Here is a 13,293-nt window from a genome sequence, read left to right on the forward strand (position 1 = left end):
ACAACAACAATAATAGCTACAACAACAATAAAAAACACCAAGGGTAACAGAAAAAAGAAAACAGAAATGAACTCAATTTAGAGGTGAAAGTGTTTTGCAGATACTTCCTATCACGAGGAGATGATAAATTGCTTTTTTTTTTTCTTTTCGTTTTCCCCTTTACCAGAGTACTGCTTGGCTCTGGCATATGGTGGAGTGGGGGATTGAACCTGGAACCTCAGAGCTTCAGGCACAAAAGCATAACCATTATGCTGTCTCCCTAGCCTGGGAATGAGAAATCATATCCTGTATCAATAACATCCGTACTGTAAGCCATTAACCCCCCCCCCCCCTGGTCCCCATCAAGCGGTAAAAGAGAAAACTAAATAAATCAATGAGTGAAGGGCTGGGGAGATAGTTTAGTGGTTATGCTTCATGCCTGAGGCTCCCAGGTCCCAGGTTCAGTTCGTGGTACTACTATAAACCTGGCCATGTCATGGAGAGGAGGAATTTCCCCTGAAGGTCTGTTTGGCAAGACACACATGTAAAACACACACACACACAAACACACAAACACACACACACACACACACACACACACACCTGTGTCTGCATGGTTCAAGGAACCCTACTTTTCCTGATATTACAAACGCCACCACACTGGCCCCCAGGCAGGAAAGTGTCCTGAGGCTGGGCCAGCCCTGTCATTTGCTGATGGCTACAGGCTGTCCTGTCCCTCCTTCCTTCACCTCAGCTGCTTCCCAGAACTGCTGGGGTGAGCAGACCCTGCCAGCATCAGGCAGTCGACCAAAACCCTCCTGACAGGCCTTCCGGAACACCAAGTGCGGTGCAGAGCCTACCTGCAGCCTGGTTGCGGTTGGGAGCTCCGCTGCTCAGAAACTTCTGGATCTGCTCCAGCTGCCCTTGTTGGCCCAGCTCTGCAGTGGGCAGGGCATGGGCACAGGGACCCTCTGCCCCTCTCAAGCTTCAAGCACAAAACTTTAGAGGCTGCAATGCCCGGACAGCATGTGATTTCCTCTCCCCCCCTCACCCCAGTTTTTGCCTTTTGTTTTGTTGGGTTTTTGCCCCTGACTTTCCCAGCTTGAAATGCCTCCAGCCTTGAGTGTTTGTTCCTGCTGGGCCACTGGCAGCAGGGCCTCCCAGGACAATGAAATGGCTCAGTTGGATGGCATATTTATTATTTTTTTTCCTGCAGAGTTATCACTGGGGCTCCGTGTCAGCACTACGAATCCACTGCTCCTGGCAGCCATTTTCCCGATTTTATTGGAAAGGACAGAGAAAAATTGAGAGAGGAGGGGAAGATAGAGAGGGAGAGAGAAAGATAAGACTCCTATAGACCTGCTTCACAATTTGTGAAGTGATCCCCCTGCAGGTGGAGAGCCGGGGGCTGAAACCAGGATCCTTGTGTGGGTCCTTGTGCTTCCTACTATGTGTGCTTAACCCAGGGTACCACCACCCTGCCCCCCCTTTTTATTGCCACAAGAATTTTGGGGAGCCTTGCACCTACATGATCCCACTGCTCCTGGCAGACTTTTTTATTAATTAATTAATTATTTTTAATTTTTGCTTCTTCCCCCTTTTGTTGCCCTTGTTTTATTGTTGTTATTGATGTTGTCGTTGTTGGATAGGACAAAGAGAAATGGAGAGAGGAGGGGACGACAGAGGGGGAGAGAAAGATAGACATCCGCAGACCTGCTTCACCACCTGTGAAGCGACTCCCCTGCAGGTGGGGAGCCAGAGGCTCGAACCAGGATCCTTAGCCAGTCCTTGTGCTTCGCGCCACATGCGCCGCTTAACCCGCTGCGCTACCGACGGACTCCCCCCTTTTATTTTTTAATAGATGGCGGGTGAGAGACAGATATAAAGAGAGACAGCACCACTCCACTCATGAAGCCTCTCCTGTGGTATCCAGGAGCCGAACCCAGGCCCTTGCACATGCTACTTTGTCAGCTATCTCCTGATCCCCTGAGCCATCTCTTTGCCAGGGTCCTTGTTCGCACGTCCCAGGGAGGCGCCGGTCTCTGTCCCGAGGTAACAGTTGTGACGCCGCCTCCCTCCCGCTCTCCCCATCCAGAGAGATGTTCTTCACCACCATGGAGAGCCACCTCCTGCGCTGCAAAGTGCTCGAGATCATTTTCCTGCACAGCTGCGAGACGCCCACCCGCCTGCCCCTATCTCTGGCCCAGGCCCTCTACTTCCTCAACAATTCCACGTCACTGCTCAAGTGCCAGGTACGTGTCTCCCCAGCTCGGCCCCAGGCCCAGAGCCGCGTTCCCCAGCCCCAGAGTATCACTTCCAAGTGAGGGGGAAGGCTTTCACCCGCAGCTGCTCTTGCTCTCTCCACAGTCGAATAAGACCCAGTGGCAGATGTGGGACGAGCTGGTGGAGCATCTGCAGTTCCTGTTGTCCAGCTACCAGCATGTTCTACGAGGTAAGGAGCACTGTCCCCAAGTGAGACAAGGGGGAGATAGAGACATACACCTGCAGCCCTGCTTCACTACTCGTGAAGCTTTCCTCCTGCAGGTGGGGACCAGGGGCTTGCACACTAAAATGTGTGTGCTTGACCAGGTGCACCACCACCTGGTCCCCCAGCCTGTACTTTAAGAAGTACCAGTGTTGGGCTAGGAAGCTAGCATGATGGTTACGCAAAAAGATTTATAGACCTGAGGCACTGAAGGTTCCAGATTCAATCTCCAGCACCAGTAAAAGCCAGAGCTGAGCAGCGTTCCAGTAACAAAACAACTAAAAGAAGAAGGAAAAGAAAAACAATGCATATATATATATATATATATAATTAATTTTTTGCCTCCAGGGTTATCTCTGGGGCTCAGTGCCAGCACTACAAATCTACTACTCCTGGCACTTCCCCCCCCCCCATTTTATAGAATAGGACAAAGAAATTGAGAAGAGGGGAAAAAGAAAGGGAGAAAAGGACAGACATCTGCAGACCTGCTTCACTGCTTGTGAAGTGAACCCCTGCAGATGGGGATCCGGGGGCTGAAACCGTCGGACCCTTGCACTTAGTACTATGTGTACTTAACCCAGTTTGCCACTGCTCGGCCCTAAAATGCCAGTATCTTAAAAAGCAAAGAAAGGGGAGTCGGGCGTTAGCGCAGTGGGTTAAGCGCACATGGTGCAAAGCGCAAGGACTGTCTTAAGGATCCCGGTTCGAGCCCCTGCCTCTCCACCTGCAGGGATTCACTTCACAAGTAGTGAAGCAGGTCTGCAGATGTCTGTCCTTTTCTGCAGGGGAGTTGCTTCATAGGCGGTAAAGCAGGTCTGCAGGTGTGTTTCTCTCCCCCTTCTCTGTCTTCCCTTCCTCTCTCCATTTCTCTGTCCTATCTAATAATGACGACAACAATAACAACAACAATAATAACTACAACAACAATGAAGAACAACAAGGGCAACAAAAGGGAAAATTAAAAATTTTTTTAAAAAATATTAAAAAAAAAAAAAAAAGCAAAGGAAGGCTGAGAAACTGCCCTGGATGAAATAGAAACTAAAGCACATCAGTATTTTTTTTTAAAGGTTTGTTTATTCACAAATCGAACCAGAACAGCACTCTGGCACATGCAAAGCCAGGGATTGAACCTGGGACCTCATGCTTGTAAACCTAACATTCTAGCTGCGAAGCTACCTCCCAGGCCACAAAATACATGGATACTAAAGTCAAACCAGGATTGCGGATCAGGTGGGGAAGCCAGGCCAAAGTAGGTATGAAGTTCAGCCCCAGAAGAGTGGATAAAGCATTGGACTCTCAAACATGAGGTCCTAAATTCGATCCCTGATACCACATGTACCGGAGTGATACTCTGGTTCCATCTCTCTCTCTCATAAGATAAATAAATAAATGTGGACAGAGGAAGTAGTATAATAGCTATGCAAAGCTATTATATTATGACTGCCCCTCCCAGGCTCAGTACCCCACACAGCCATAAAGTAGAGCTGAGCAATGCCCTGGTTCAAACATATTTATCTGGTGGGGGAGGATAGCATAGTGGTCATGCAGGAAGACTCTCTGAGGCTCCAAGGTCTCAAGTTAAATCCCCAGCACCACCATAAGCCAGAACTGAGCAGTACTCTGGTAAAAAAATATATATATATTCAAGGTCTGGGGAGACAGCATAATGGTTATGCAAAAGACATTCATGCCTGAGGCTCCAAGTTCCCAAGTTCAGTCCCCAGCACCACAGTAAGCCAGAGCTGAATAATACTCTGGTGTTTCTCTCTGGATCTCTCTGATTTAATTAATTAACTAACAAAATCAATGACAATAACAATTATATATATGAAAGATGCTATATGGTATATCCCTGGGACAAGTGATCAAAATTAAATAGATGTGGTAACATCAGTAGTATTGTATTAACATTGAATTGCCGGGGCCAGGTGGTGGCGCATCTGGTTAAGTGCTCACACTGCAGTGGACAAGGGCCCCAGTTCAAGCCCCTGGTCCCCACCTGTAGGGGGGAAAGTTTCACGAGGCGTGAAGCAGGGCTACAGGTATCTCTCTGTCTCTCTCCATCTCTTCCACCCCTCTCAATTTCTCTCTATCTCTATCTAATCATAAATACATAAATAAATAGATTAAAAAACAGAAACATTGAATTGCCTGTTTGAGAATCATCTTGGTTTGTGAAATCCACAGTGAGATACTGAAGGGCACTGTCCCAGGTTCTCCCCCGATAGTCGAGGGCAGGACGTGAAAGATGGCCGGCCCTGGTCATGATGAGGCCGGCTCTAGAGGCACATGGGTTAGTAAGCTAACTGGTGCACACCTCTCAGGTCTGGAAGCAATACTGTGGAGACACAGAAAGAAGGTTCAGAGCTTTGGTTTTAAGACAGAAGGTAACTTGTGCACTCAACCAGGTGTGCCACCACCTGGCCCCAAGATAAGGTGTGTGTGTGTGTGTGGGGGGGGTTAGATTGATAGGGCACCCAGTTGAGTACACACATTACCATTCTCAAGGACCCAGGTTCAAACCCCCCACTCCCGACGTGCAGGGAGGAAGTATTTATTTATTTATTTATTTGATATAGAGAGAGAGGAATTGAGAGGAAGGGGGAGATAGAGAGGGAGACAGTAAGCCACCTGTAGCCCTGCTTCACCACTTGTGAAGCCTTCCCCTTGCAGGGGGCTTGAACCTGGGTCCTTGTGCCCTGTAATGTGTGTGTTTAACCAGGTGCACCACCGCCTGGCCCCAGGGAGGAAGTTTCATGAGCGGTGAAAGCAGGTCTACAGGTGTCTTGCTCTCTCCCTTTCTATCTCCCTTGCCCCTTTCAATTTCTCTCTGTCCTATCAGATAAAAGGGGGGGTGGCCTCTGGGAGCAATGGCTTTGTAGTGTGGCATCAAGCCTCAGTGATACCCAGGTGGCAATAAAAATGAAAAATGCTAGGTCCTCAGTCAGCTTCATGGCAGAGCCTTGGTCTGCCCGTCTGCCAGGCCAAGAGTCGGTCACCAGGGTCTTCTGTGTGTTTGAGGCTGTGGGAACTAAAAGTTGGTTGTCTGTGCTCATTGTCAAGCTCACGGGCTGTGGTTGTGTAATCTGTGCACTTCTCAGCCCCCCTGGAGGAAAGGTACATGTCCTTCTCAGAGTAGAGCCCCAAGGCGAAGTCCATGCGTGCCTGCCGTCAGGCAGGGTTGTGTAACTGTTTAATTTGGAGCCCAGCAGAAAGTTTAATATTAAAGCACATTAGGTTTTTTTGTTTCTCTCAAGTTCACCTTCTTGTTCGTGTCTGTTTTGATTCCCAGAGTGATAGTAACTTAAAGTGGACATGGAATCCACTTTCACTGTAGAATGTTCTCTAAAAAATAAGACGGGGCTGAGTGTTAGCACAGCGGGTTAAGCACAGGTGGTACAAAGTGCAAGAACCCACATAAGGATTCCGGTTCGAGCCCAGGGGGTTGCTTCACAAGCAGTGAAGTAGGTCTGCAGGTGTCTCTCTGTCTCTGCCTGTTCTGTCTTCTCCTCTCTCAATTTCTCTCTGTCCTATCCAGCAACAACAAAAGCAGCAGCTATGACAACAATAACAACAACAATAGCAACAAAATGAGAAAAATGGCCTCCCTGAGTGGTGGATTTGTAGTGCAGGCACCAAGCCCCAGCAATAACCCTGGAGGCAAAAAAAAAAAAAGACATTTTTTTTAAAGATTTTATTTATTTATTAATGAGAAAGATAGGAGGAGAGAGAAAGAACCAGACATCGCTCTGGCACATGTGCTGCCGGGGATCGAACCTAGGACCTCATGCTTGAGAGTCCAAAGCCTTATCACTGCACCACCTCCCGGACCACGAAAGACATTTTTTTAATGTATCTGTTTATTCACATGAGTGAAGAAATCATAGCATCACTCTTAGCACATGCCATGCTGGAAACTAAACTTGTGATTTGATGCTAAGAGTATATGACACTTTATCCATTGCACCACCTCCCCATTGCCAGAATATTCTACTTTAAGATTTATTTATCTGGGACTGGGCCGTAGTGAAGCACTCACGTTACAGTGCACAAGGACCTGGGTTCAAGCCCCAAGTCCCCACCTGAAGGAGGGAAGTTTCACAACTGGCAAAGCAGGGCTGCAGGTGTCTCAGTTAACTCTCTCACACTCTGTGTCCTGCCCCCTTTGATTTCTCTCTCTCTACCCAATATATAAATAATAAAATTTGGAAAGCTTTATTTATGGGGCAGGGGTAGATAGCATAGTGGTTATGCAAAGAGACTCGTGCATGAGGCTCCGAAGTCCCAGGTTCAGTCCCCTGCACCACCATAAACCAGAGCTGAGCAGTGCTCTGGTAAAAATAAAAAAAAATAAAAACAAAGGAAGAAAGAAAAGGGGAGTCAGGCAGTAGCATAGCAGGTTAAGTGTATGTGGCTCCAAGCTCAAGAACCAGCATAAGGATCCTAGTTCGAGCCCCTGGTTCCCCACCTTCAGGGGCATCACTTCACAGGTGGTGAAGCAGGTCTGCAGGTGTCTATCTTTCTCTCTCCCTCTCTGTCTTCCCCTCCTCTCTCCATTTCTCTCTGTCCTATCCAACAACAACAACATCAGTAACAACAATAATAACGACAACAAGGGCAAATAAATAAATATTAAAAAGTTTTAAAAAAAAAACAACCCAAACAAAGCTTTATTTACAAGCCTTGGCTCCCCAGCTGCAGGTGTCTCTCTTCCTCTCTCGCTATCTCCCCCTTCCCTCACAATTTCTCTCTGTCCTAGCCAATAAAATAGAAAGAAAGAAAAAAAAAAAAGAAAAGAAAACGGCTGAGCCGACTCCTAACCCGCCAGGATTTTTCCACTTCAAATCAGGGATGAGGCCTCAGATCAGTCCACTGAGGATAAATAAATGGGTGGCCAGGGTGGTTGTGCAGCAAGTCAGATGCTGAAGTTACAGGCATGTGAGCCTGAGTTCAAATCCCGGCACCATAGATGCTAGAATAATGCTTTGATTCTGTCTCTCTTTCTCTCTTAAACAAATAAACAAGCAGGGAAGGGGTGGGGGATAGCATATTAGTTACACAGACTTTCATGCCTGAGGCTCCAAAGTCCCAGGTTCAGTCCCCCACATCACCATAAACCAGAGCTGAGCAGTACTCTGGTATTTCTCTGTGTGTGTCTTTCCATTTCTCTCAAAAATAAAACAAATAAATAAAATAAGCAAGAAGCCCAAGAAGTGTGAGGTAAGAACTCAGCGCTGCTGGGGTGGAACTCAGGACCGTGCCAACCAGCCCTGAGTGGCCAGAGTCCACTCCTGACCCACCCCCAGCCCTTGGACAGAATTTCCCTGGACACTGCCAACATCCGCCCCCTCTCTCTTGCAATCTGAAAGAAGTGACCCAGATAAAAACTTCCAGCATGGGAGTCGGGCTGTAGTACAGCGGGCTAAGCGCAGGTGGCGCAAAGCACAAGGACGGGCATAAGGATCCCGGTTCGAACCCCGGCTCCCCACCTGCAGGGGAGTCGCTTCACAGGCGGTGAAGCAGGTCTGCAGGTGTCTCTTTCTCTCCCCCTCTCTGTCTTCCCCTCCCTCTCTCCATTTCTCTCTGTCCTATCCAACAACAACAATAACTACAACAATAAAACAACAAGGGCAACAAAAGGGAAAAAATAAATTAAATAAATAAATAAATAAAAACTTCCAGCATGGGAGTTGGGCAGTAGCACGGCAGGTTAAGCACAGGTGGCGCAAAGCGCAAGGATTGGCTGAAGGATCCTGGTTCGAGCCCCCGGTTCCCCACCTGCAGGGGACTCACTTCACAGGGGGTGAAGCAGGTCTGCAGGTGCCTCTATCTTTCTGTCCCCCTCTCTGTCTTCCCTTCCTCTCTCCATTTCTCTGTCCTATCCAACAACGACGACATCAATAACAACAATAAAACAAGGGCAAAAAAAAATTAAAAAAAAAAAAAAACCTCTAGCATAGGGGGCTCCGCAGTAACAGCCAGTTAAGCAAGCATGTGGTACAAAGCACGAGGACAGGCTTAAGGATCTGGATTCGAGCCCCCCCGGTTACCCACTTGCTGGGGGGGTCGCTTCACAAGCAGTGAGGCAGTTCTGCAGGTGTCTATCTTTCTCTCCCCCTCTCTGTCTTCTCTCTCCATTTTTTTAAATATGTTTATTTATTAGAAAGATAAGAGACATCACTCTTGATACATGTGCTTCCAGGGATTAAACTCGACCTCATGCTTGAGAGTCCAGTGCTTTATCCACTGAGCCACCTCCTGGACCACTTCTCTCTCCATTTCTCTCTGTCCTATCCAACAACAATAACAATAATAATAACAATGATAAACAACAAAGGCAGCAAAAGGTAGGAGGGAGCTTCCCAGGAGCAGTGAATTCGTAATGCAGGCACCGAGCCCCAGCAATAACCCTGGAGATTAAAAAATAAATAAATAAAAGCCTCCTGCACCACAAAAAATAAAAATTATTCTCTGGCAGTCCAGGAGGTAGCACAGTAGGTAAGGTATTGAACTAACTCTTAAGCATGAGGTCTCAAGTTCAGCCCCTGGCAACACATGTACCAGAGCAATGTCTGATTTTCTCTTCTCCTCTCTTTCTCATTCATAAACAAAGTCTTGCTAGTCGGGCGGTAGCTCAGCGGTTTAAGTGCACATGGCGCAAAGCACAAGGACCAGCGTGAGGATCCCATTTCAAGCCCGGCTCCTCACCTGCAGGGAAGTCGCTTCACAGGCGGTGAAGCAGGTCTGCAGGTGTCTATCTTTCTCTCCTTCTCTCTGTCTTCCCTTCCTCTTTCCATTTCTCACTGTCCTATCCAACAACAACATCAACAACAATAATAATAACTACAACAAAACAAGGGCAACAAAAGGAAATATTTTAAAGAAAGGCTTTAACAAAATAAAAATTGAATAACAAGGGCAAAAGGGAATAAATATTTAATAAATAAAGTCTTAGGGAAAAAAAATTTTTTTCTTCCAGCTCAATCTCCCTCTTCTTTGTTTGATCACTCTTTCTCTTTTTTTTTTTAAACTGCTCAGCTCTGGCTTATGGTGGTGTGGGGGACTGAAACTGGAACTTCGGAGCCTCAGCCAAGACAGTCTCTGCATCTTGTTTGTTTTTGTTTTTAGATAAGAGACAAAGAGGTAGAAATTGTTTTTTTTTTATTTTTTTAAATCGTTTTATTTATTTATTATTGGATAGACACAGAGAGAAATTGAGAGGGGAGGGGAAGGTCGAGAGGGAGAGAAACAGAGAGACACCTACAGCCCTGCTCCATGACTTGTGAAGTTTTCCCCTTCAGGTGGGGACCAGGGGCCTGAACCTGGGTCCTTGTGCACTGTAATGTGTGCGCTTAACCAGGTGCGCCACCACCTGGCCCCGGTAGAGATTGTTTTTATTTTATTATTTTTTTTTAATTTTATTTATTTTCCCTTTTGTTGCCCTTGTCTTTTTTTATTGTTGTTGTAGTTATTGTTGTTGTTATTGATGTGGTTGTTATTGGATAGGACAGAGAGACATGGAGAGAGGAGGGGAAGACAGAGGGGGGAGAGAAAGATAGACACCTGCAGACCTGCTTCACCGCCTGTGAAGCGACTCCCCTACAGGTGGGGAGCCGGGGGCTGGAACCCGGATCCTTACGCCGGTCCTTGCGCTTTGCGCCACCTGCGCTTAACCCACTGCGCCACCGCCCGACTCCCTAGAGATTGTTTTTAACCAGAGCACTATTCAGCTCTGGTTTATGGTGGTACCAGCGATTGAACCTTGGGATCTTTTTGCATAAACATAACACTACCCTCCATTTGCTTATTTATTTTAATGAGAAAAATAGAGAGACCAGAGCATTGCTCAGCTCTGGCTTCTGGTGACGCTGGGGATTGAACCTGGGACCTCAGAGCCTCAGACATGAAAATCTTAACCATTATGCCGTCTCCTCAGTCCTCTTCTACTGGCTATTTCACAACTGGCCTTTAGGAAGGACCTTTCCCTGCTCCCGTTGCTCCTTTTTAAAATAAATTTTAAGTGTTTTTTTACTATTAGAGACAGAAATTGAGAGGAATGGGGGAGATCAAGTGGGAGAGACACCTTCAGTCCTGCTTCACCACTTGTGAAGCTTTCCTCCTGCAGGTAGGGACTAGGGGCTTGAACCCAGGTCCTTACACATTGCACATGTGCGCTCAGACAGGTGCGCCGCCACCTGGCGTCCCCCCTGCCTTTTTTGAAATGTAGCCACAGGGGTTATTACTGGGCCTGCATGCCTGCATGACGACTTGCCTTTTCTTCTCTCTCTTTTTTTTTTTAACTATTATTTAGGATACAGACAGAAATTGAGAGGGAAGGGGGAGACTCGGGAGGGAAAGGCCAGGCAGTGACACACCCTGTTGAATGCACAAGGACCCGAGTTTGAGCCCCCACTTCCTATCTGCAGAGTGGATGCTTCGTGAGCAGTGAAGCAGGTCTGCAGGGGGTCTCTTTCTCTCTCCCTCTATCGCCCTTTCCTTCTCAATGTCTCTCTGTCCTAGCAAATGAAATAGAAAAATAACAGCCCGGGAGTCAGGCAGTAAGCACAGCGGGTTAAGCGCAGGTGGTGCAAAGCACAAGGACCGGCTTAAGGATCCCGGTTCGAGCCCCCGGCTCCCCACCTGCAGGGGAGTCGCTTCACAGGCGGTGAAGCAGGTCTGTAGGTGTCTGTCTTTCTCTCCCCTTCTCTGTCTTCCCCTCCTCTCTCCATTTCTCTGTCCTATGCAACAACAGTGACATCAATAATAACTACAACAATAAAACAAGGGCAACAAAAAAGGCAATAAGTAAATAAATACAAAAAAAAAATCACACAAAAAAAGAAAAATAACAGCCACCGGGAGAGGTGGGTTCATAGTGCTGGCACCAAGCCTCAATAATAATCTTGGTGGCAAAATAGTAATAATAAAGAGATTTTAAAAAGAGAGACACCTGCAGCCCTGCTTTGCTGCATGTGAAGTTGTCCCCTGCAGGTGAGGACTGGGGACTTGAATTCGGGTCCTTGGGCATGGTAACCTGTGAGCATGGGTGCACCACATTCCCCTGGCCCTACATTCCCCTTCCCCTTCTAATAACAGATATTCAAGATTCACCTTGTAATTTCCTCATTGTTGTACTGGGTGCTGGATGCTGCTGGGTGCCTGCTTCTGGGCCCCTACAGCAGAACTAATCCCCGGGGACTTTTTTTAAAGTTTTTTTTAAAAGACGTTTTTAAATATTTATTCCTTTTTGTTGTCCTTGTTTTATTGTTGTTGTTGATGTCGTTGTTGGATAGGACAAAGAGAAATGGAGAGAGGAGGAAAAGACAGAGAGGGGGAGAGAAAGATAGACACCTGCAGACCTGCTTCACCGCCTGTGAAGCAACTCCCCTGCAGGTGGGGAGCTGGGGCTCAAACCGGGATCCTTACGTTGGCCCTTGTGCTTTGTGCCACCTGCGCTTGACCCGCTGTGCTACTGCCCGACTCCTTCCCAGGAGTTTTTCAGCCTTACAAGTTCATGGTGATGCTTCAGTTTACACTTGCACAGGGTCCTCCCTCTCTTCATGTCCTTGAGCTAAATAGAGCCTGAGGCGGGCAGAATAGCTTACTTGGATAGTGTGTTGGCTCTGTCATGTGCCCGACCCAGGTTCAAGCCCCCACCACACTGGGGGAGACTTCAGTGCATCATCTCTTGATCTGAAAAAGGCACCCTGCAGGGAGTCGGGCGGTAGCGCAGCGGGTTAAGCGCAGGTGGCGCAAAGCACAAGGACCGGCATAAGGATCCCGGTTCGAACCCTGGCTCCCCACCTGCAGGGGAGTCGCTTCACAGGCGGTGAAGCAGATCTGCAGGTGTCTATCTTTCTCTCCTCCTCTCTCCATTTCTCTCTGTCCTATCCAACAACGACAACAACAATAATAGCTACAACAATAAAACAAGGGCAACAAAAGGGAATAAATAAATAAATATTAAAAAAATTTATAAAAAAAAAAAAAAGGCACCCTGGAGCGGTCCAGCCTTCTCTCCCAGCCAGTCTGCCCAGACCAGACCTGTGGAAACTTCTTAAGGAATTAAAAAAGCAACTCAGAACAGCCTAGCCCCTGTTCCCTTCCCCTCCCACAGAACACTTGCGGAGTTCGGTGATCGATCGGAAAGACCTGATCATCAAGAGGATTAAGCCCAAGCCGCAACAGGGGGACGACATCACGGTGGTGGACGTGGAGAAACAGATCGAGGCCTTCCGCTGCCGCCTGGTCCACATCCTCGGGGAGCCCCTTGTCCCGCAGCTGCAGGACAAAGTCCACTTGCTGAAGCTCCTGCTCTTCTACACAGCAGACCTGAACCCCGACGCAGAGCCCTCCCCGCCACAGAGCTAGAGCAGCCCGGCCACGCACTGAGCACCAACAATACCTCCTGCACTGCACTGAGAAGTCGACAAGAGTAGCTGGATTCCTTCTGGGACCAAGCCTGTGTTATTTATCTGTAGGTCCTCGTGACTGTCTAATTCTAGGATATCCGTTTTCTCTTGATAATCCTAGCCTAGCTTGTTATCAAATATGACTTCAATATACAAGGTGTATATGTATTTCTAATAAATTATTTATCTATACTTTTTTTTTTGGAAACAGGGAACAGTGTGCACTATGCGTCTAGCATTTCCACTGAGGTGTGAACCAGAGACCCCTGCTCCCGCTGCTGCTGCCCAAACAAATTCTAGCTATTGGTGTTCTGTCACTAAGGGGGCTGACAAGTCTCTCCAGAGAGACCTCCATTTCTTTCTCTCTGCTGGAATACAGACATCCTAGAATAGGGCTATTATTTTGCTTATAAACTT

General features: G+C 47.6%; 1 protein-coding gene across 2 annotated transcripts in view; it reads left to right on the plus strand.

Moving 5' to 3' along the window:
- Positions 1-13,068, plus strand: part of SIMC1 (SUMO interacting motifs containing 1) — a 45,671-nt gene extending 32,603 nt beyond the window's left edge. For both annotated transcript variants that reach the window (XM_060197194.1, XM_060197193.1), the window contains 3 exons: positions 2,075-2,231; positions 2,347-2,431; positions 12,582-13,068. In XM_060197194.1, the coding sequence (XP_060053177.1) occupies positions 2,075-2,231; positions 2,347-2,431; positions 12,582-12,835 (496 nt within the window). In that variant the 3' untranslated portion in view covers positions 12,836-13,068. The remainder of the gene's footprint in view (positions 1-2,074; positions 2,232-2,346; positions 2,432-12,581) is intronic.
- The last annotated feature ends 225 nt before the right edge of the window (positions 13,069-13,293 follow it).

The sequence above is a fragment of the Erinaceus europaeus genome, chromosome 9 (genome assembly GCF_950295315.1).
Source record: "Erinaceus europaeus chromosome 9, mEriEur2.1, whole genome shotgun sequence".
NCBI lineage: Eukaryota > Metazoa > Chordata > Mammalia > Eulipotyphla > Erinaceidae > Erinaceus > Erinaceus europaeus.